The sequence below is a fragment of the Orbicella franksi genome, chromosome 2, assembly GCF_964199315.1.
Source record: "Orbicella franksi chromosome 2, jaOrbFran1.1, whole genome shotgun sequence".
Taxonomy (NCBI): Eukaryota; Metazoa; Cnidaria; class Anthozoa; order Scleractinia; family Merulinidae; genus Orbicella; species Orbicella franksi.
In genome coordinates, this window is record NC_138146.1 from 14,816,968 (window position 1) to 14,840,705 (window position 23,738).

General features: G+C 41.3%; 1 protein-coding gene across 1 annotated transcript; it reads right to left on the reverse strand.

Moving 5' to 3' along the window:
* Window positions 1-9: 9 nt before the first annotated feature.
* On the reverse strand, window positions 10-23,548 carry LOC145470879 (scavenger receptor cysteine-rich type 1 protein M130-like). The gene is made up of 21 exons (XM_081454763.1): window positions 23,069-23,548; window positions 20,703-20,904; window positions 19,779-20,120; window positions 19,323-19,517; window positions 18,569-18,709; window positions 18,039-18,348; window positions 16,302-16,431; window positions 15,239-15,402; window positions 13,929-14,252; window positions 13,047-13,217; window positions 10,355-10,616; window positions 9,619-9,820; window positions 8,875-9,222; window positions 8,295-8,489; window positions 7,719-7,859; window positions 6,759-7,068; window positions 5,119-5,248; window positions 3,986-4,167; window positions 2,871-3,194; window positions 1,759-1,940; window positions 10-1,224 (listed from the first exon to the last, which is right to left on the reverse strand). The coding sequence occupies exons 1-20, from the start codon at window positions 23,284-23,286 to the stop codon at window positions 1,759-1,761; spliced, it is 4,473 nt and encodes a 1,490-aa protein (XP_081310889.1). The 5' UTR covers window positions 23,287-23,548; the 3' UTR covers window positions 10-1,224.
* Between the last annotated feature and the right edge of the window lie 190 nt (window positions 23,549-23,738).

A 23,738-nucleotide genomic window follows, 5' to 3' on the forward strand; every position in this document is an offset into this window, starting at 1 on the left:
CTAGACATAGTTCATCTCGCGGTAACGATCGTAAGCCTTTCATTAAAAAAGAACAGACGATAGATCGCCTTATACAACTATCATTTATTCAATCCATTTAGGTCGTGTTCCGAATACCAACAAACAAAGATTTAAAATAGATTTTATAAGTTGAATGATGATATGGGATTACATGACCTCCGTATGTGACGCGCTTGGGATCCGCCCTTCTAGGACCGTCATTCCCGTCCGTTAAGGGTTGGGTCAGAGTCCTATCCGTGTATACTTGCGTAGTCTGTAATCGGCAAATAAATTATCACGATAACTGATCACTTGTACTGTGACTTAAATTGTTTTTAATTTGTCTCGACTTGAAAAGAAATGTTCAAAAATGTTCAAAATTTGTTGTTTCTAGTGGACAATACGCTTAGCTACACCTAGCTAGCTCACAGGCATGTCACTTAAAAGAAATATTTCAGATAAACATAATAGGCTTAAAAATCCCAACCGGCGTGAGGCAGACCAACCAGTTGGCTATTTACAAGCATGACCGAGGAGTTGAAGTAGTGTCTACCGAGAAACAACTCCAGCTTAGTGGTCAGAGTGGGACTTAAACCTGCGACCTCCGGATTTCAAGTCCGGCGCCCTGACCACTCGACCACGCTGCCTCCCCACAAGGACCAAGGAAGAGACGACGCTCGAAACCTCAGCTACCCAAAATCGCTCAGTATGGCCGCGGCGGTAATATTTGAAGCTGATAACAAACAGCTAAGGCTCTCACTTACCCGTCGACGCAGCCCAACAGTTTCTTAAAAAGCTAAAGACTTCGTTCGTTCGTTGAAGACGAGGTAGTTTACGCGAGTATTTTATTTTTGTGAAGACAGAATTTCGAAGATAAAGACGTCATTTACAGTTGAGAGGGTATTTGAAACGTTAAAATGATGTTCCTAGACCCACGCGCAAGTGTTGTCATGACTCTTGGGAGATAGGAGGTGAAATAAAGTACGACAAGGAGGGATTGAATAATATGGGCGCTTTAGTTCCCTTTGTGGTTAGAAAGAGCAAAGTTATAAGGAAACGGCAAAACGGGTTATTTTACACTTACTAGATTATAATATGCCTGTATTAGGTTAAAAAATCGACTTGCTTTTTGTACCAAAACAAAACTGGCGAAAATCTAACTGGAGAAGCTTTGTACAAAGATGCTTGACTTTGAGTGGAATGCCATCGTGGCCATCTACTTTCCTGAAATTGAAAACAAAACAACCTCTATCGGTAAAAGGCGGTTTATCGGGTCTTTTTGCCGGACTTTGCGTTCCAAAAAAGATTAACTGAATGGTTTTTCATTTGCTTTCGTTCCAGTACATGCTCAGCTATCTCAGTATTTACAGATCACAGAGATCATATCCCGTGCTGAAATCGCGCTCAAGAGTAAATATTAGACGCGAGTTTGAGAGGCGTATATACACGCGTGGACGCTCTTGGAAGAAGCGCGCCAAAGGGACATCACTCGCGCGTTATACGACATGTACCACCTACATAGCTCGTGTTCCTTTTAGACGCAAATGTTAGAGAAGTCTCGGCTAAGGAGTTGTTTTCGAGGGACTGACTGACCGACCTTTTAAGGAGTATATCCTTTACAACAAGTGCTGGAAAAAAGTGATTTTCCAGTCTCCGAACGACCCTTAACCTCCATTTTGAAGCATATTTGTTTCAAATCACCAAGAACAGGCATAGTTTGGAACTAGTGCTAAAATGTTTACAATTACCTGTACTTACCTAGTTAAAACAGAATCCCCATTTCTTGTCTTTTGTGTAATTGTAGGTTGTTGAACACCATTTCTTTGTGTGTCCGTCAGTAGTGCAGGAATGATATTCCTTACCATTGTACCGGAAGGGAAGTGCGCAGCATTGACCGGCGGAATTTCCGCCATAGGTGTCTACACCACTCTCACAAGTCTCTGTGGAAAAAGTGCTGGATTATAAAAGAGTTTGAAAAAAACACCAATATTAATTCTCCCAAACTGCCCTCAATTCCCTTCAAATCGATAAGCTGAAAATGAATAACCTAAAATGTTATCTATCTCTCGAGGGAGATAGGCTCGACTGCCACCGATTTCAGGCTAAAGGATGCCGCACACTAGCCGATTTTTTGTCGTAGAACTGCAGATTTTTTGTCGGGGTCAAATCGGGTTAAAATTTGTCGGGCCATCAACTTGCCGCACACTAGCCGATTTTTTGTCGCGACTAGCCACGTTGAGGTTTGGGGCCGAGTCATCCAAAATCAAGATGGCGTCTATTCCACTGACGTGACTCTCATGGCATTTCCTAATTAGCTGAGGCGCTCGCGAGCCCCGACAAATTGTCTTGGTCCACCGCACACTAGCCGACAAGGCCCGACAAGACGTTTTGAGATCTAGCACTGTCAGATATCGCCCGACAAGCCCCGATCTTGTCGCAGACTTGTCTGAATTCACCGCACATTAGCCGACGAGTGAAGATTTTTTGTCGGGCGACAAAAAAATCGGCTAATGTGCGGCGATCTTTAGCAGCGAATAAGCGAGAAGAAAAAAGTAGCCGCACGAAACCTGGCCTCGTACGTCGATTGGAGAAATTTGATGTTGATGACTCTGATAATTAAAAACTAACTGATGTAAAATGTTCTGTGGTTTGTTGAAGTTGAAACAGTGACCAATGATCACCTTTGAAACTGCCGTTAACTATATTCATAGCAGGAGTCCAGTGGGGCAATGGAGAACCTCGTGCAGCAGTACTTGGTTGCCATGGTAATTGTAACTGACAGCAGCGTACAAAAAACATACGTTGATGTTAACGAATGGATTCCATTTTGCCATTCGGCTTTGAATTTGTAATTAGGACGTATCACTTACCGATCCAGCACTTGTCAGCAATGATAAAACTCCGGTAATCATACACTGTACATTTGGCAACATTGTTCTTGAAATCAGATTCAGCCACTTGGTTGCCGGGATTGAGTTGAACTCGAAGGTAGAAGGAGCCGCCGGAAATCCCGGTACAGTCCACCCACTGACAGTCAATCTTAGAACTGTAGATATCGAAACATCCGGGAGATAGGCCTTGGTCACCACCCCTGGTACAATTCCACCTCTTTTCGAATCCCGGATCACACTCCGTGTCCTCTAAACAGAAACTGGCTTTGTGTCCTTGAGCGCGTCTCATATAGTTACCCTTACCTGAAACAATAAATGCTACTGTTCGTCAAGTCTGTCAACTCAAACGAGAACACGAGCCAAAGAGAAAGCTCAAATTCTCGCTCCTGCTTAGCCTGTTCCAGGCTCTCTGTAAATGGGGAAGCACTCTCCATTTCTCGCCCAGACCCCGCTAATCTCCCGTACGCTAATTCGATCGTCCCTACTGACAGAGAGCCTGGAACAGGCTAGCTCGCGCTTGGCCGGTCCACCAAAGTCGAGCCAAACCTCGTTACCATGGCCTGTCTTCTTCTCGGTCCTGGGAATCCAAGAAGAAAGACCCTGAGAACTGAACGAGGTTTAGTTGCAGGAGTGTAATCCCTTTCCATACTTCCGCAAAATGAACAAAATAATTTCAACACGTCGCCCTTAGCAAAAAAACATCGTACGCAGGTCCTATCGACCATTTTGTTTTCATCTCGTAGCCATTAAATCTCTGACCCAAACAAGATGATTTGCTTCTTTTTTTAACTGATCTTCTTTGAGAGCGAAAATACTTAACAGTCTAAGTTTATTTTCTTGGCTACTACTACTGTTCAGTGACAGTGGGCAAAAACTGCTTTCACCTGACCGAGAAAGTGGGCGTTGTTGTTGTAACTACGTAAAAAAACTACACTGCAGTAGTAGAATCAAGTATTAGGCTGCGAGAAATTTGCAGCATACGTACGTAGCCATGGAGTTTCATTATCCGTGACTCTTTTAATCAGTAATTTCTCTCCTTTTATTTCGTGCGATATGTACAGATACAAGTAAGGAGAATATGTCGGTATACTTACGAAGTAGATCATAGCTGGCAAATGTTTCCATGGAGTGGTAATGTCTGTGACACTGATGATATTGCCAGCCTGATCTGGGCGAGTTCGGTCGGAAGTGATCCCAACCTCGGTTTTCGATCTTGGTTGTAAACCTCAATAATTTTCGTAAACTGTATCGGCGAGCATAGTAGTTATTTTCATTCCTGCATGAGAAAAATGACAGCAATACCAATACAACGGACTGATCGTGAATAGATTAAAAGACAACCAATTGATTATTTTAAGTAGAATGAACAGACTCATATGAGATACTCGTGCAGTGCATGAATATTTGAGTAAAAAATTTACTACAAATGACCTTGCAATATATATATGATACGTATATATATATATATATATATATATACAATGTGGGAGGAAAAACACAAATAAACTACAAGTTCATCCCTACAAGCCTGTTTCGTGGTTGCCCACTCATCAGGGGATTTTGGATGTTTTTCCTCCCACATTGTATACTTCGCTCTACTCTGATGTATTGAGCACTGTTTTACGAAAATCAAATTTAACACTTTATATATATATATATATATATATATATATATATATATATATATATATGATACATATACATGATATATATATATATACATATATGATACGTGTGTTATTGGTCATCATGTGATTGCGGCTTTCTGTGCAAAAATAGCAGCGAATAATAGACACTATATCGTTCGCTGTAGTGCTTCGTTGTCAGTTTGGAATGTTTGGGCTTGAATCTAAGGCGATTTTTTCGCGGGAAATGTTGGGAACTTACACGGCGATGTAAGATGATTTACACGGGATATTGATTTATCGATAGCAACACCTTAGATCTCACCTGCGGATATTGATATCCAATCGTAACACGTTTTGGTTGCCTTTTGTGCGAATCTGGTTTTAGGCAAGGTTCTTCTCGCTAAATACCGATAACAGAAGCTGCGAGTCCATTTAAATCCAGTTAATTCTCAACAACAGAGCCCACCTCAAATTTTTATATATAATCAAGGATTACTTCCCGTACTCGTTTTGCACAAAATCTTTTATCCTTTTTATCTTTTATCGAAATATTATTTACTACAGTTCAGTTAAGATAAAGTAAGAAGAGGCTTAGATACCTAGAGACGTCATCCTCGCTTATTGAGAGGCAGTTTTCCTCCAATGCACATTGCAGGGAACGCAAACGAAGGAACTTCAATTCCATTTCCCTCTGTAGTTCATCAGTGTCAATTACGAGATCTGGTAATTCTGATAACGAAAACAAAATTTGAAATCAATTCAAAATTCCGTGTTATGTAGCTCAGCTCTCAACCTCTGGATGTTACCTAATGCCCTCTCCCTCCCCTCCCCCTCCCCCTCCCCCTCCCCCTCTTCCTCCCCTCCCCCTCCCCCTCCCCCTCCCCCTCTCCCTCCCCTCCCCCTCCCCCTCCCACTCCTATCCCATGTCCTAAACCTTGTATAAGCCTTGGATTGTTTTTGCGAAAATCGAAGATGAATGTGTACTTCTTTTATCTTAACAAATTTCGACCGAAGCTTCAGCGCTGCTACAAAGTTTTCAATGTTTTGAATTTTATCTCCCTTAAATGAACTCGTTTCAGCCGCGAACAACCAGAAAGCTTTGTTTGTCAAAATTCAAGGTCATACCTAGATCTAAATCCAGTCCTTATCCAAACCTCTTTCGGTCAAATGAGACTTCTACCGTTGCCAACATTAAGCTCGCCTTAATTAATCTTATGACTCAGGGCAAGTCAAACTGTGTCATATTGGATATACAGTCGACGTTTCTGCGCTTGTAATGAAAGTCAGTGTGAAAATCCAAGTGAAATTGTAAATGAACCTGGAGCAACGTGCTCACGTCGCTCTCTGAATCTTTTGCATAAATTTAAGTCAGTTATGAATTGAATTGCGAAAGCAATACGCCAGCGAATGCACCGATACAGTGGGAAGTTTTGCTTAGTATAAAAATGCTGTTATTAATAGGAAAATCGTAAATGGAAAGGCTATGTATTTTAAGTCAGCTTTCATTGCTTTCTCAGCTTTATAAGTGAGACGAAATCTTGAGCGATCGAGTCTCATCTCGCAGTCCCTTATGGAATCGTTACTGGGGACGATATGACCTCTCATCTTTGGTTTTGTCCCCAGTAACGGTCCCACAAGCCACTGCATGCATGACTAGACTCGCCCCAGATTTCTTCTAGTTTTTTAAGCGGCGATCTCAGTGGAAATCAAAACAACAAAACTTGGAAAACGTCAGTCCGCACAATGGTGCAGAATGTAACCCTTTAGTGTAAATACCATTATCATAGATGTAGAAGCCCTATAATTACAGCTACATAAGGATACTAAGGGCTCCCCGTTTAGGAAAAACGAATTCATCTTTCCATCCCCTCCCTTACTCATCTATAACTTAACCCTATCGACGGGTAGGCTAACTGTTGAGAAGGGCTAGAGTATGTGTATAACTGATCTTGGCTAAGATCATCGTCCTGAACTCCGTTTTCAATCTCCTCCAATCATGTCTCTTGTTCGTTTTTTGGCTAATTTATATTTTCGAGCAGTTTCTTTAGAATCAAAGAAAATTCGCGAAAAAAAATACCTCGAGGTAGGACTGCCATTCCTCTTTAAAATCTACCCTAATAAAATACATCTGAAAAGGGAAAAGCCTCACAGAACCTAAACAAATAACTGCTATTTTTATTATGATAAAAATAGCCTTATCAGTAGTTTATAATTCATTACGTTGATTATTCGACCTTACCGTCCGTGCAAATGACTCCTGCTAATTTATTGCTTTTACTACACGTTGCGTTTTCCAATGGATCCTGTTGACAGTTGTAAATGGAGATCTCGTCCACTCGACAAATCACGCCAGACATGATGACTCTGAGATTTGTGGCACCGAAATAGTTCTGCGTAACAGCATGGCTCCCATATCCGAGATTCAACTGTCGACATACCACCATCGCTTCTTCTATTCGCCAGTTATCAGCGCAAATAGTCCCCCATCTGCCACCGTGAAACACTTCAACACGGCCCTCGTAAGAGTTCAGACCACCCCTAAGCCGAATCTGGGAGACAACAAAGAAAGCTTGTAAATTAGGCCTTATTGGTTAATTCTTTGGTTGGGAGCCTTGACTTCTTTCCTAACACTGTGCGGCATGTGGAAGTGAGGGTAGACTACGAGTAGTCCCTCTTTTACTTAGTCCGTCGTGCGTGACGCGAAAGAAAACCGCGAGGAAAAAATGACCGCGCGAAATCCTGGCGGCGAGGAGTGCGCGAAAGGAGGCCTTCCTCCTTTCACGCGCTCCTCGCCTCCAGGATTTCGCGCCGCCATTTTTGTCTCGCGGTTTTCTTTCAGTCACGCACGACAGACTAAGCGAAAGAAGGACTACTCGTAGTCTAAAGTGAGGGTGATTGCGGGTGTATATCCCCTTTTAAGACAAAATCCTCTTTTCCCGCAATCATTTTTTTGCGCGCGACATTGGTAGTTAAGCCTTTACGATAACTCCTCCTACATAAGTAACAGGCGAAAAGAGAAACTTCAAAAATTTAGTACGGCAGATTATGCTCATACATGCGTTTGATCTTATGTCATTTTCTTGGCGAGGGCGGGCATGGGGAGGAACATGGTAGCCGTCGTCACGTGACATCGAATTTTTTTACAATAATTCCGTATTGTTGAAAACGTTGCGAGATCTATACGTGCAGTGGTTATTACCGGATGGCCTTGGAGCTTTGGTGCATGACATTTGACGCCAACGTCCTCGTAATGATTACACTCTGATCTGCGCCATCCCCGGTGTTTACACTGACTGATGTTCCTCTCAACTCCTTGACAGCGGACGTCATGTAGTATGACCTGAATAGTGGATAAAAGGCTAGACCACTTAAATGTTCGAGCGGCAAACATAATTTTAGTTGCCATTTGGTTGAAATTTTAATTCTTCTGCCCTTCCTCTGGCACAATACCGTAGAACTGAAAAGTAAAGCTTTTTCCGACAGTTTTGATTGGATGTTTTTCTCTCAAGCTGTTTCCATCTTATTTATTGTATAGTTCAGTTAATAAGATATATGAAACTTTTGTTCCACGCTCAGGGATTCAAACAGCATAATGAATACTATACTTTACTAAACGACTTTTTTTTTTATAATAAAGGCAAGGCAGTACCACTAACTCTTTTCCAACCTTGATGTTAATTTTTTTTCAGCCTATTCCAGACCAAATACAGTGTAAAATTCAAACACTTTCTTTTGTGGTAAAAATAAAACACTTTTCCACTGGAGATCGTTTTACCTGTCCAATTCCTCTTCCGAAGAACGCATTCTTTGCTGCTATTGCCGCTGACCCATAACCTAAGGACCTGCAGACCACGTTAGCTTCTCTCAAGGTCCAGTGGTCGTCACATATCGTTCCCCAGCTGTCACGGAGCCTTACTTCTACTCTTCCTTCGGACACCAAGGTCCCGCTACGAAGTCGCACCTCTGGAGTCTAAAATATAAAAGTTAAGTTGAAAGTTGAAGTTAAGTTAAGTTGAAATAAACAACAACTTCGAACTGGTCATGGTCTCTGAAACTGTACCACACAAAGTGGCGTCACAAGTCACGTGACAAACGCGGATGCAAGATCATGAAATATTTCGGGAGGATCTAGACAATCGTATCGTGTGGGGAAACAAAATTGAATTTTAAACACCAGATTGATTTCTTTTACTTTTCATTTCCAAGATGCACAACTTCCAAATCAAAAACAGTTCTTCTCATATATTTATTTCGATGCAAACGAAAATCGTTTAAATATAAAAGGTATAAACGAGCTTCATATTAAAATAGAGGCAAAGAAACTTGGAATTGACGTCCAGCTTCAGAAGACTTACGTTTGTAATATTTTTGCGCGCGCATTTGATCTTCAGTGCTCCTCCTCCTTCACACTGGTGACGAACCCATCCCGCATGGTCACATGACACGATCGATGACTCCCATCCTTTACACGTCACATGGTCCAGCCAATAGACGGGCTCCACATCCTGAATAGTCTCTTTGTAAGACTCTAGTTCCGTGGAATTCGGGAATCCAAGCTCACCACAAAACACGTAGGAGTTCACATGTTTCCAGTTTGAAGGACAAATGTAACCCCACTTTCCGTCATGTTCCACTTGAACGATGCCTTCAGATATGTAGTCATCGACAACCGGGCCTTGTAACTTTAATTTCACGCTTAGAACCTAAGTTGAACCAGAATTTATCAAGCAATATATGCAGCAGTTTATGTAGCGTTAACTGTTGTTGCGGCTTATGCAAATGAGATCTAAAACTGGTTGACTTTTTACTATTCAATTTACAAGAGGATGGGAATAGGGCGAGGCAGAGAGAGAAGGAAGAGGGTTCAAGCAGAAATAAACATCTCTATCTCCCCATCCCATTCCCCTTTTATTCGTGTTTTGCAAATTATCTCCGTTTTCATTTCTCGTCTAATTCTTACTGCACAGTGATTAAGAAATTTTTCCAATATGTCTGCAAAAAAGGTTAAAAAACTGATAGTTCTTTGTCCACAAGGCTTTAGGCTGGCCAAAACAGCCTAAAGCCTTTGAGAGCCATTTCTTCCTTTTCCTTCGACTCACCTCACCGCTGGCTGGTGATGGCTCCGGTCCAAACAGCACATCACTTCGATGAAGCTTACATATAACACCAGCTTGATTGGTTGAGCGACAGTTGTGTCGTCCCCAGTCTCTATGAGAACATCGTTCAATGTCGTATTCTCGTCCACCGCAATTGACGTCATCTAACCAAAAGTGTCCATCACCACGACCAAAGGCAGTGTGTCTTTAAACATGATAAATGCGACGTTATTTTAATAAAAACACTCAAATAAACATTTAGAAATTCTGTAGACTGAATTGAAATACATCTGGCTTCTGTGGAACAAAATGTCATTTATTGAAGAATTATGACGTAGCTGTTCATGAGTGAATGGTTCATGGTGAATGCTGCCGATCGATCGCGCTCGTGGATATGAAATTCTGCATGCAGCCCTCGTTAATGTAATGTTAATTCTAATATAATCACTAATTCTATTCAAGGCATCCCATTTTCAAATTTTCTCATATCTTGTCATTTAAGAGCAAATTAGCGTGATTCCGTAAGCAATATCTCAGTTATCACTATCAGTGGTTTCAGACTTCATTAATCCTTTTTTCCTTGGAGGTGATTTCATAAAAGTTAGATGGTCGAATAACATTTGATTAATTTTCTTTCCCTAGCGTGAGATACCTTGCGTGAACGTCACACACTGGAAAATAATAAAGCTTACCTAGCAAGCCGATGATGATCTCTAATGGCCTAAAGACACCCACTTACCCTTTGGTAAAGCGCAACGCGTCTGGAAATCCAAGCATACGACAAACCACATCAGCGGCTTTCATATTCCATCCATGATCACAAACCGCTTTCCATTCCTCGTCGTATTTCACCTCGACTCTGCCTTCATATGAGTGCTTTCCTCCCACTAGTCGCACCTCAGAGCCACTTACAAGTCTTGCGCTCAACAGGAATGCAGCAAGCAGAAAACACGACATCTTGAGTCGATTTCTGTCGTATTGAAATGCCAGAATTCCACTCCCTTAGCACCTTGTCGTTCGTGTCGTCTGGAGACCTTCTAAGCGGCAGTTTGAAGGTACAATAAGATTGTTTTTTAACCCGCGTCTTGAATGCGCGCGATGATAATAATAGTGTGAGAACAGAGGTCTTCTGTTTGGTGGAATCAATGTAGTCCATTGATATCTATCTTAACCTGAAGTATTATTTCCATCGTTTCCCACAGGTCAAAGTTATCTTATCTACATATTAAACTATGAAAGAGAGATTCCAGACAAAACAAATGCCCTCTGTAGAGCTTTGCGTACAAATCTTTGCTGCTGTAAAAGCTAACGAGGTGTTAAGGCGGTGTACTAAAGTGGTGGAATGTTATTAAGGGCGAGAAATGCTAATGTGACAAGATGGCGTTATTTTTGATGTGGTAAAAATAATCATGTCCTATGATGATTTGGTCATAAAGGAATCTTTTATCACGTCGACTGATTGTCACGCAATAGCCTACAGACAGGTTGAGCGCGAAGCACGAACACAGGCGCGGAGAGCGACAGCGAGGCTACAATAGACTACAAGTAGTCCCTCTTTCGCTTAGTCCGTCGCGCGTAACGCGAAAGAAAACTGCGAGAAAAAAATGACCACCAAAAAATGGCCGCGCGAAAGCCTTGGGACGAGGAGCTTCCCTTTCGCGTGCTCCTCGCCCCCAGTATTTCGCGCGGCCATTTTTTTTTTCGCGGTTTTCTTTCGCGTCACACACGACGGACTAAGCGAAAGAGGGACTACTCGTAGTCTACAGCGAGGCGCGCTACTATGCTTTTCATTGCTTCTTTTTCGCGCACGATCGCGCTCGTGTATCGTCTACTTTCCAACTAAATCACCTGCTCTACAAGTTATCACGAAAAGCCTAACTCTACAAGCTACCTTGTTCCATTTAAATTAGAATCTATTACATTTAGGCAGTTCGCCAAATTAACAAAATGCTGGTGTGTTCGCTTGTATGGGATTTTGAACTGGCATTAAGAAGCAATATCTTTGTTTGTGACATTTGTTTTCAACAACTATTATATCTGAATATCAAAAGTATGGATCTGTGTTTACAACATTAGCAAGAAGTGACGCGGGTTTAAAAATGCAAAATTTTACAATCACATGTATGTCTCAATATTGCATTTCCACCCAGATATTTTGAGGCTTTATGTCCTTCAAAATGATACCCAAAGTTCTAAAAAATTGCAAAAATGACCAAATTTCTCAATCAATTTGTATCTAGCTTTGTGCCTCCTCTAGTCAACCCCATATGCCATACCTGAAGAGACCACAAACTCTGTCCGGAGCGGTCCTCAGGGTCCTTGATCAGCGAGTGGTCAGCAGCGACTTCCCGCTGACCAAGAAACCTAAGGACTCTGTTTTGGATATGAGGAAAGAAGTCGAGCGTGGCAAGAGGTCGTGATTTTGAGTGCTGGCCAGATGAATCGGCGCTTCTGGGGACAAGATTGGGTGACTGACTTTTCGACAACCTGAACATGCTAGGCCAGCAGCCCCATCGAGCAGTTAGCCTTAAAATTCTACCTTGAGATCTAAAGATTAGCGCCCGGGCCGTCACGACGTCAGCCATCCAGAAGAGACCTCACCCCTCAACTGAACAATCACAGCCACCCAGCACTAGTATCACTATAAACAACTTTTACTTAACTTTTATTTACAAGAACTCAAAAAAAGCTATAATAAAAGCAAATAGATATATGTATAACACGAAATTATTCATGTAGTTGAGGGCAGATTGTCAAAGAGAACGAAATATGCTCAAACATTAAAATAAAATAAATACTTTTATTTTTTTAAAGCACAATGTTAAATTTTGTTTATTCTTATTTTCCCTGTAAAGTTCAAGTTTCAAATGAATTGGACAGACATTTTGAGGTTCGAAACAGGGACTTAAATAAACGGATAACTGTGATACAGTGGTACAGTCAGACTTTGTACCCAGGTACCGCCCGGTTTCTAGATGCGCTGGCGAGTTCAGAACACGACCATTGGAGGTGGTAATATGGAGTCAACCGGGGGACCCAGTCTCCCCTGGGGGAGTGGTTTACCAAAGTTCACGTCGGTTGACCGTAAAAAGAACGAATGTTAATGATACTCTGCTATTCGATGCATCCTAGCTCGGATGTCTTACGTCTATAACGACATTACAAGGACACAGTTTTTAGTGCGGTTATAAAATATGTAAACTGAACAATGCCTGATTCCTATACAAGAGAAAATACCCAAGTGGACAAGGCCTCAACTAGCCATTTCCAAGGTTACCGAAACCCCACAGAATATGAGATCGCCATTCTTTGTGATGAAGTTTACCTAAAGTTCCACTCCCTTTGTAATACTCAAAACTGAGCAAAAGAAAAGAGAGAAACACCCTGGAGGAAAAAAATTCTGGCCTGAATAATATTCCGTTAATCGAAACACAGTCCCCACTTTCGGTTTTTTCTGAAATCATAGGTGGTGGCGCACCATTTTTTCCTGTATCCATCCATTGTACAGCCGTGATAGAGTTTACCATTGAACTTGAACGGAAATACGCAGCAGCTGCCCCCAGAATTGCCGCCATGAGTGCCGAGCCCGCTTTCGCAGTCGTCTGCAAGAAAGAGAGTCTGAGGTGTTATATATGTTATTATACAACTATTGGGATGCAAGGTGTAAACATACTTTAAATTTGTTCACTTAAAACAGAAAAACAAAGAAGTAATTTAATTTTAGAGAATAAACTAGATCCGAGATTGCCAACTATCTTTTTGTTCCTTTTTTCGCTAGACTTAATTTTCGCGATTTTCGCGATTTAAAAAAAAGGGTTTTAGCGAAAATTAACCTTGTGAAATTTAATACCCTGCTATATATTTCTTTAATCAACGTTAACGTCGGTTTACTTCATAATTATCCTTTCCATGTTCTCTATTTAAGTTTCAATGTTCGAGCTCCTTTCGTCTGATCATGAATCAAAATGATCTTCTTGCGGCAGTTCTTTTAAGATATTCTTGGTGTAGTGGTCAAACAATCCATTCCTATCTGGCTCCTTGTAACTCGTCACGACAAGCTGTTTATACTTGTTAAATATTTCTCTGTGAGCGAAAGTGAGTGATGCACACAGGGAGAGGCGCTTGATAGAAACTTCTTGCAGGCTTAGGAAGGAATATCAGGGGAACACCTACATGTAGACGAGCCTGCAGTGCAGCCGCATGTGTCACGTGATTAGTCTATACCGGCGTCGCGCCTGTAGACTGTCTGTAACGCAGGCTTTCCTAAACTAAAGATTACTCACAAGGAGGTAGTTTATTGAGGTCAGACTTACCAATCCAACACTTGTTGCAAATAAGGTAATTGCCATAATCATACACGGAGCATTTGGCAACGTTGTTCTTGAAATCTGACTCGGCCACTTGGTTGCCAGGGTTCAGGTGGACTTGGAGGTAAAAACCACCGTGCACGAAGTCACTAACATCCACCCACTGACAGTCGATATTGTAGTAATAAATGTCGTAACACCCGGGAGATATCCCTTGATCACCCCGGTCCGTACAGTTCCATACTTGCTCAAACCCAGGGTCGCACTTGGTGTCCTCCAAACAAAAGCTGGCCTTGTGTCCGTCGGCAACCTTAACCCCAGTGTCCCGACCTACAAAGTGAAAACGTAAGGTGTATTTATTCTCAAAGTTCATCACAGCTGATATGTAATGCAAGCTGCAGGATAAAGTGACAAAGTGCATTGCTTATCCCCCTGAATGGGATGCCACTCAATCCCGTAATGCATCCTAGCGTCAGTTTAATAGGTTTCCTCAACAGTTCCCCGCTGCTGAACACACCTGACCCGCTTTAGGTGAAGAAAGGCTATGAGAAAGAAAAGCGTCCTGTTTAAGAACAAACAGCACAACAACCACCGCTCCTTCAAAACAAAGTAGTGTTTTGGAATATTTTCCAACGTTCCTTAGAGATATGGTAATCCGGGTGGTAACCCTTCAAATCATATCGCACAGTTTAAGTACCAATCAGTGATTTCTTTTAATCGTGAGCCATGCTTGGTGGTCCCATTATCACTAAAGCTCAAGCCGCTACGCGTAAAGTCTTCGCTTTAAAAAAAAATTGTACAAAAGAGAAAAGGTCATGTAGGCCAGGGAGAATTATCAGCTATTTCCAAAACTACCAGATAGGGATCTTCAGAGTATTCAATCTGTTTCCGATCTGCTCTACGGTACCGTGTCTTTGTTTGCCTTAAATAGCACGTAGAATTAGCCCGCGAGAGAAAAGTTCATTTATCTTCAATTCCGCTTGTCCATCTATCTGTCTGTATATTAGCTCTGTCAGCCTCTCAGTTGATTAGTTAATCATCACTTGATCATTTAGTCAGTTTACTAAAGGACTGTCGGTCAGACAGTCAGTCAGTTTGTTAGCTTTGCAAATTCAGTCAGTCAATCAGTCAGTTGGTCGGTCAGCCAGTCAGTCATTCAGTCAGTCAGTCAGTTAGTCAGTCAGCCCTCAGTCATTCATACTCCTGTACCAGATTCAGTTATTTAGTCATTCAGTTACTCTCAATAGTCACTCCGTCAATTGCACTCTCCTTGTTTCTGTTCACCTGTCCGTTCGACACTTTACTATTGTACTTACGAATGAGATCATATGAGGAGAAAGTCTCCATAGAATGGTAGTGCTGATGGCATTTGTGCCATTGCCAAGTTGACTTGTCAGCTTTTGGTCTAAAGTGATCCAGTCCTCTGTTTTCAACTTTCACGCTGAATCTAAGCAGTCGCCTTAGGGTCGCGTCTGAATATCTGGAACCGAAATAAGGAGATAAAGTGAAGCTCCGATATAACGAGGTGACAAAGGACTTGGAAATCGTCGTAACAGGCCAAGGTTCCCAATACTGGGTTCTGTAACATACATTCCTACCCTTAGTAACCTGGCCGGGACGAAATAATTTGTTTACGTAATTGGCCATTTCCGAGTTACCTTGTGCCTCTGTTTCAAAACGAGGCCTCGCGCAAAACCGTTCACATGGAAATGAGTTTGATTTGCATGAAAATGAACCTGTAGGGGGAAAGAATTTCCTACAAATGGTTTCGCACGAAGACTCGTTTTGACACAGAGGCAAAAGGCAACTTGAAAATGCCCTTTTTACGATAACTAAAGAAATTCTCGCGCGCTCATTGGCTAATCTTCATTGTCAATAAGCGGACAGACACATGAATTTATAATTTACGCGATGCGTCAAACGAGCGAGAGCGGACATTTTTTGACAATTTGTTATCGTAAAAAACAAATTAACGTCAGTTTTCTGCGTCTGTCCTGTCATTGATCATGAAATTCGTCATAACATTGTCAAAGTAGCTGTGGATCCACGAGGCGATAGCCGAGTCGATCCGCAGACTACTTTGACAATGTTATGACGAAATTCATTGTCAATAACAGGACAGACGCATGAAAAACTGACACCAATTTGTTAAATTGTAAATTGTAAATGGGAGGGGCAGGGGTTCATTATATTGGGGTTCTTTAGCATTATTCATATTACGGCCAGAAAAACAAGGGTGATGGAAAAACGTAAAATTCATAGTTAATGACAAACATGAGGTAGGCATCCTGATATCTTACGAATACAGTATTTGCATGAGCAAGCCCTGATATTCACCCGAGTGCAAGGGCTCAAAACACAAAACACACACATATTTACCTTAGCTGACCTGCCGCACTTTTAGAGAGACAATTTTCTTCCATAGCGCACCTCAAGCTATATAAAGGAAGCATATTCATTTCCATGTGGCCTCTGAGAAGATCAGTATCGAGAACAAGATCCGGCAAAGCTGAGGAAGGAAAAATGAATTTCAACGCTGAAAGCTAGCTACGGAAAAATTACCTTTTGAAATGTGGCCGTTCGAACACAAGTAGGTATTTCCACAGGCGACAGTTAAACGAATAATTTCGAGTCACTGCGAACTACGACGAGTGGTCACGAAGGTTCACGACTTAAACTGCGTCAAAATTTGCTGCTGGCGTAACTTATATATATAAATTATTATTATGTAAGAAATAGAAAACATGTACCATGTTTCTACCGAGTTTTAATATAAATCTACCGGTGTTCTATCACGAATATCGCTCTCACTCACTATCTATTCTGTAATAGATAGTGAGAAGCGTAGCAGTGTGCGCTTGTTAACAAAATGACGGCCGCTTTTTGGCAATTTCGAAGTGTCTGTGAAGATGATTTAGGTCAGGTTTTGAACGACTAGTATAAATTTGTACTAAAACAATTAGATTATTCGCTCTCGATTTCTATGCGTGATAGTTGACTCGAGCTGCACCCTGGTCAACTATCACGCGATAGAAATCTCGAGCTCATAATCTAATTGCTTATTAGTAGAATTCTACTAGTATACTGATGCAAATGCTGCGATCTGATTGGCTGAGCTACTCGTATACTTTCAGTCATTAGAGTGCAGTGTCTGTCAGTCGTCCACAAAATGCGGCGTTTTTATCGTTTTTCCGAAGTTTTGGAAGAACGTTTAGACGTAAATGGATAATTAAATTCCTGAGAAGACTAAAAGAAGGACATCAGCGGTTTCTTGACTTGAAATTATTGAAAAAACGGGTGTGCGCGCGTAAACAACTGCAAATTTACCAAGGACAATTCAATGCGTCCGATTTTGTTAAAGGGTAAAGTTCAATAATGCGTAGAAAAATAATTAGAAACCGTTATTTGCGTTTATACATACATACATACATACATACATACATACATAAACTTTATTTAAGCTCGAATTTCAGAGTAGCTTGACAAGCTAATATTTCCAAGAACAAAATATTTGATAATGAAAAATTAAAATAGAAATTGCTATTTAAATATTGACTTATATTACAATTGACTTATATTAACTAATTATAAAATTATCATTTACATGTTTCATGAATTGGTTTTACTGATGTGCTTTTTGAAGTCTGAGAAGTTACATAACCTTATAAAATTGGGCAAAAAATTCCCTTCTTTTGTTGCCAGATAAGTAAAGGAGTGGAGACCAAAAGTTGTAGTTTTAGGTTTGGGCATTTCCAGTATATAGTTTCCACGCATGTTGTATGAAGTAGAACGGAACGAGAACATGAAATTCAGTTAGAATTCCACTAAAACAATTAGATTATTCGCTCTCGATTTCTATGAGGCGATAGTTGATAAGGCCGCAGGCCTCATCAACTATCACCTCATAGGAATCTCGAGCTCATAATCTAATTGTTAAATAGAAACACGAGTGAAAGTTTGGGAGAACGAGAAATGTTGTGGGAACACGAGCCGACAGGCGAGTATTTCCACAGCTTTTTCGAGTTCTGCCAAATCTCCACGAGTGTTTGCAGAACTTCTACATCATTTAATGGCAAACGTTTTCAGACCTGTGTAAAAAAAATGGACTCATCTCACCATTAACACAAATAACGCCTGCTGATTTCTTCTTGCTGCTGCACGTGGCATTCTCCCACTCATCATGCTCACAGTTGTAAATAGAGATCTCGTCCACTCTACATTTAACCCCAGACATGATTACTTCAAGGTCCGTTTCGCTGAAGTTACTCTGGGTAACAGCATCACTGGCATAGCCGAGATTCAGCTGTCGACAAACTGTCATGGCTTCCTCTATGCCCCATTCATCACCACAAACAGTTCCCCATTTGCCATCATGGAAGACTTCAACCCGTCCCTCGAAAGGATTTGCGCCACCCCGAATGCGAACCTACCGTAGTTAAATAATTAAAAAAATACTTAATACTCTGCTTACAAATGTACTTTTGTCAGCAGAAGTTCAAAAAGGGGGCAACGTATATTCTTTGGAAAAACCCGTCTTACATAATTCATCAATTCCGCAGTTTTCATCAGAATTGTTTCCTTGAAACATGAAGTATTCCTAGATGCAACAAACTGGTGCCTTTATTAACCTTGTCACTGTTGTATACCTCATGCCCCTGAAGTGGTGGTACGTGACATTTGACACTCGCGTCTTCATGATGATCACAATCTGAGATGCGCCAGGCCCGGTGCTTGCACTGCCAGATATTCCTCTCTGATCCCCTGCAGACAACTTCATCAAGAAGAACCTACGGCGGAGAGAATGATGATTAAGCTATTGACATCTCTACCACTACTAAACGATGGAGACTCAAATAAATCAGCTTTAGGGACCGTTTGTTCCCGAAGTTCTGTTTAGACACGCACGAGCCAGCTTCACCTAAAGTATAACTAAACTAAGGGGCCTATCCATTGGCCAATAATAGGTGTTGTTGGTATTCTCGGTGTTGGACTGGCACTAGCTTGCAATGGTGGCTCATGTGGGGAAATATCAATAAAAAGAGATAAATGTCATTTGCATTTGAAAAGACTCCTCACATTAGCCTCAGTTCCAAGCTAGTTCCAGGCCAACACCGGGAATACGAATATGGCCAATTCGATTACGGTAAGGGCTATAATGAAAGAAGTTGGTCCCGATCTTCAGGAACACTAACTTGTTCTGCTAGTTGAAAGATCAGCCAACAAATCTGCGATTGTGCCAAATATGAAAAAAGCTTAGTTTAGCTTCTCTACAAACTAACTTGGGCCACGCAAGTACGTATATAATTTGTAAGTGAAGCAAGAACTAGAGAGTGAAGCAAACAGTTAAGGATTCGCTTGTCAACTCAATACACTATAAGCTCTACTCGCTCTACTACTTACCCGTCCATTCCCTCTTCCATAGTACGCATTCTTTGCTGCCATCGCCGCTGACCCGTAACCCAGTGACCTGCAGACTACGTTAGCTTCCCTCAATGTCCAATGGTCATCGCATATGGAGCCCCAGAAGTTGTGATACTGCACCTCTACACGTCCTTCGGAAACCAACGCTCCACTTCGTAGTCGCACGTTCAAGGGCTGGAGAATAAATACAAACTTAAACGTTTGTTTTTCACTTGTTTGTCTCCTTGAAATTACTAGGATTTACATGACCAATACATTGTGAGGCAGTTAAGAGTTGAGAATAATCGTTTCAAAATTCACATGAAGCATAGCTTCCAATGCGTGAATGACTTGTTTTCCTAAATAAGAGAAGGAAAAAAAAGACATATTTGTCTATTCAAATAAAACTGTTTAGAAATCTTCGGTAAATTTACATACCAAGGTATACGTTCTCACCTTTGTTATTTTTCGTCTAAAGCATTTGATTCTCAAAACTCCACCATCCTCACACTGATGAGGGCCCCACCCCGCATGGTCACATGACACAATCGAAGACTCCCATCCTTTACACGTGACTTGGTCCAACCAATAGACGGGCTCCACATCCTGAATGGTCACAGCATCAAACTCAGCGGAGGCCGGGAATCCAAGTTGACCGCACAGCACGTGCGAGTTAGCGCGTGTCCATTCAGAAGTACAAATATGACCCCACTTTCCTTCGTGTTCCACTTGGACGATACCTTCCGATATGTAATCATTGACAATCGGGCCAATTAACTGAATCTTGACTTTTGAAACCTGAATTAAAGGTGAAAAAGAACTAGTGTTGTAACGCAGTTTTGGATTTCACCCACGTAGCTAGATGAAGTGTACAGTACGAGCAATTTCACTTGTTACATTCTCTAAGAGTCGTTAACTAAACTCCAGAAACCTTAACTTTTAGTTTCATCACGATTATTCAGTTTCAGAAATCAAAAGGGTGTCGATTCTAAAATTATGGTACTTTCCTGTACGTTTGCATTTACTTTTTACGCACAAAAACGGAAGCATTCATTTAAAATACCAGTGGGCCGGGTTGCTCGGAAGCCGGTTAACGCTAACCCGGGATTAGAAGTCAACCGAAGTGCAATATTTTTTTGCATAAAAATATTTTTCACTGCTTATGTTTTGTGTAGTTTTAGATTATTCAAACTCAAAACGGAGGGCCAAACAATATAAACAGAAAAGCTCACCGCAAAGTTACAAAACTCAAATGAAAATGCTCGCTTACCCTGGGGGCTTTGAACAACCTAGCCCAGCAATAAAGGAAGGTGTTAAGAAGGGGAGATAACAAGGGGTTGTTATCAAGATACTCCATGGGTAGAGTACACAAAGTCATACCTCACCGCTGGCTTTGGAAGGCTTGGGCTCAACAATCACGTCACTCCTGTGCATTCTGCAGATAACTCCAGCTTGATTGTACCTGAGACAGTTGTGTCGGCCCCAGGGCCTGTGGGAGCATTTGTCAATGGACTCCTCGTCTCCAGTGCATTTGACGTCATCAACCCAGAATCTTCCATTCCCATAACCGAAAGCATGTTGCCTTGACAAAAGTAAAATCAGATATCAGCTAACAAGAAAACTCTTCTTTCAGGCTCTTAGTCTCCGTAAATTTCTCTTAAGGACGTTCGCGCGAAAATTTCCCAACATTGATTTTTTCTGAGACTTTTACCACTGTAAGATGATGAGTTAGTTATGTCAGAAATGTAAAAAAATTCGGGGTCACCAACTTCGTTTTGCAGAAAACATGCCTGGAAGAACACCCTAAATCTGAAAAAATCGGGCTTCGTTAGCGAATAAGGCCACAGTGTCTGTAAGCCCAAAAATATTGCAATTAGATCTTTGAAGTGAAATATACTCTGCCAAATACTGTTTAAGTGAACCTATTAAGTGAATTTAGACAACTGGTGAGGTTCCTTAAAGAGCAAGTTCGCATTTAACGACCATAGTTTCACGCGCCTTGCAGCCGCAAGATGGTAGGATTTCGATGTCCCGTGGACAGAAATCTTGATTTTTTTTTTAACTTCCGACATTGATTTTTCCTTCATTTTTGGACAATGTGAAGATAATTGTAAATAAAATCTGTTTCTGGAAAGAAAAGTAGGGATCACCGAACGTCCAAGATTGTTAAATCCAGGCAAAGCTATATTAATGGCCATCTGCCCTATCATTGTTCATTTTATTACTTAGCGCGCGGGCTCATGCATGACGTGACGTGCGAATCTGCATGCGCAGTAAGGATGCGCAGAAACAATTAGCGCGAACGTCCTTAATTAGTCGAAATAATTACATATAACAGTAAAACCTGTCAAAAAAAACCTTAATATCAGTTTCAAGTGCTTATAACTCGAAAACGAACAAGATAACCACCACTTTTATTATTGAACAATGATAAAAACTGGTCATTGCATAAAGCAGTTCAAGAGTTTCTATTGGCTTAGCCACCATGAGACTATCTGGTGTATGAGCCATTATGTTATTTGCGTAAAGGGCTCTTTTTACGGAAAACTGTATATATTTGGCGAATTTTGCAATACATACACGGATATCGACCTTTAAGAGGTGTTCTCCTCTAGTTTAAACCATGTGCACTATGTTGTATAATCCTTGATGTTGACAAAATCGTCTTGTAGGACACATGTAACCGACTTATTCCAAAATCGCTGGACAACTGGCTAAACCTATCAGCTTCCTGTACACCAAATTAGGAGGGAAACAGAAGTAACGCGATTTTTGCCAATTTTTTTTTCCATTTAATGGCGCCATTTGGCCCTATAATTACAGAGCATAACAGAAATGAATTTTAAAGGCTCTGTTTACGGAAAACCGCATTTATTTCGCGAAGTTTCTAGTACAATAGACGAATATCGACCTTTGGGAAGATGTACTCCATCTGCTTAAAGCATGCGCGCTATGTTGCTGAAGGGCTCTGCTTATGGAAAACCGTGTTCACTTCGTGAAATATTGGCATGCCGGCAATATCATATATTCTCAGGAAAGGGTACTCAACCTGTTCAGACTAAGCGCAAATTTGCTTTTGAGCCGTTGTTTACGGAAAACAATACTTTCCAGAAGTTTCTGCAAACGCATCTGCAAATGCATGAGACTCCTGCGATCTTCTTAAACTTTGTGCACAACGATGGCACTACGTACGATGGCACTACGTACTAGAAACAGTGTCTTCGTGATGTTCAAGCGAACCGGCCACTTTTAGTTTCCGGAAGGCGCTCGCTTTCCGCTCAGTCCATTCGCTGTAAGTACACGAGTGCATGGCCAGTGAAGTGTTGTCACGCAGTACAGTCAAAGCTGAGTCTAGTCACACAATTACAAACCTAAAAATTGTCACGCACTACTGCAAGGCGCGCGTTAAAACAACCTGATGTGTATCACGCAATATATTACATAAGGTCTTAGTAGCTAGAGGAGATTTACCTCTTAGATTTTAAAGAAGATTGCATAATTCCAGCGACATTCGCTAGAGCTGCTTTTACTGCTTCGCGTTAATGTCGTTAATTCTTCCCTTTTGAATTATTGTATAATATCCGAAGTATGCTTTCAGTGTGTACAGAATTTTATACTTTAAAAAAGCCAAACGTCTTGTGAATGCACGTACTTTCGGTGAAGAATGGACAGTTTTTACAATGAAACTTACGTGATTCATTTTCAAGCGTCCAAAGTTAGGAAGGAAATATAAAACACTGACTCACCCTTTCGTGAAGCGCAGCACATCAGGATATCCAAGCATGCGACAAACCACTCGGGCCGCCTTCCTGTTCCATCCGTGATCACAAACCGCTTTCCACGTACCGTTGTAATTTACCTCGATTCGTCCCTCGTAATTGTGCTTTCCATTGACCAGACGAACCTCTAAGCCGGTCGAAATCTGAAGGCTCGTTAATACGACTCCTAGGAAAATCAAATTCATTTTAATAACAGGGAGAAACTGGTATGGACGCAATTCGACGGCGGGAGGGCCTGTGTTTGATCGATCGACTGAACCCGATAGGAAAAACGCTAAAGCACTGAGCAGTGGATTGAGAAATCGACCAAGTACCACTCAAACCAAATCTACATCCACGAACTTAATCGTGTGACATTTCACGCACATTCACTCCACAGATGAAACCAGATATGCTCCAGAAATCTGTGAGCTGCGTTCATTGAACAGACGGTCCTTGTTTGTTCTTTTCAACACCTTTCGATGCAAGCATATTCTAACAATAATGATTCTTTATGAGGTCATAAAACAGACCCAGGGATAAGTGTTCGGACCTTTTTCTTGTCACTGAGTCAAAACACCTTGTGAAATTATCGAATTATGTCTATTCTTGACCAAATAGGGTAAACAGTGTAAATTCTTTATTTCCCTTTCAGACA

What these genes read in the sequence shown, in the direction of transcription:
- LOC145470879 (XM_081454763.1), bottom strand. Translation starts at nt 23,286, where the DNA reads ATGAATTTGATTTTCCTAGGAGTCGTATTAACGAGCCTTCAGATTTCG. An exon ending in CATCACCAGCCAGCGGTGAG is followed by an intron (nt 9,223 to 9,618) that starts GTGAGTCGAAGG and finishes GGTTCAACTTAG; the next exon opens with GTTCTAAGCGTGAAATTAAA. An exon ending in TGCTGACAAGTGCTGGATCG is followed by an intron (nt 1,941 to 2,870) that starts GTAAGTGATACG and finishes CTTTTTCCACAG; the next exon opens with AGACTTGTGAGAGTGGTGTA.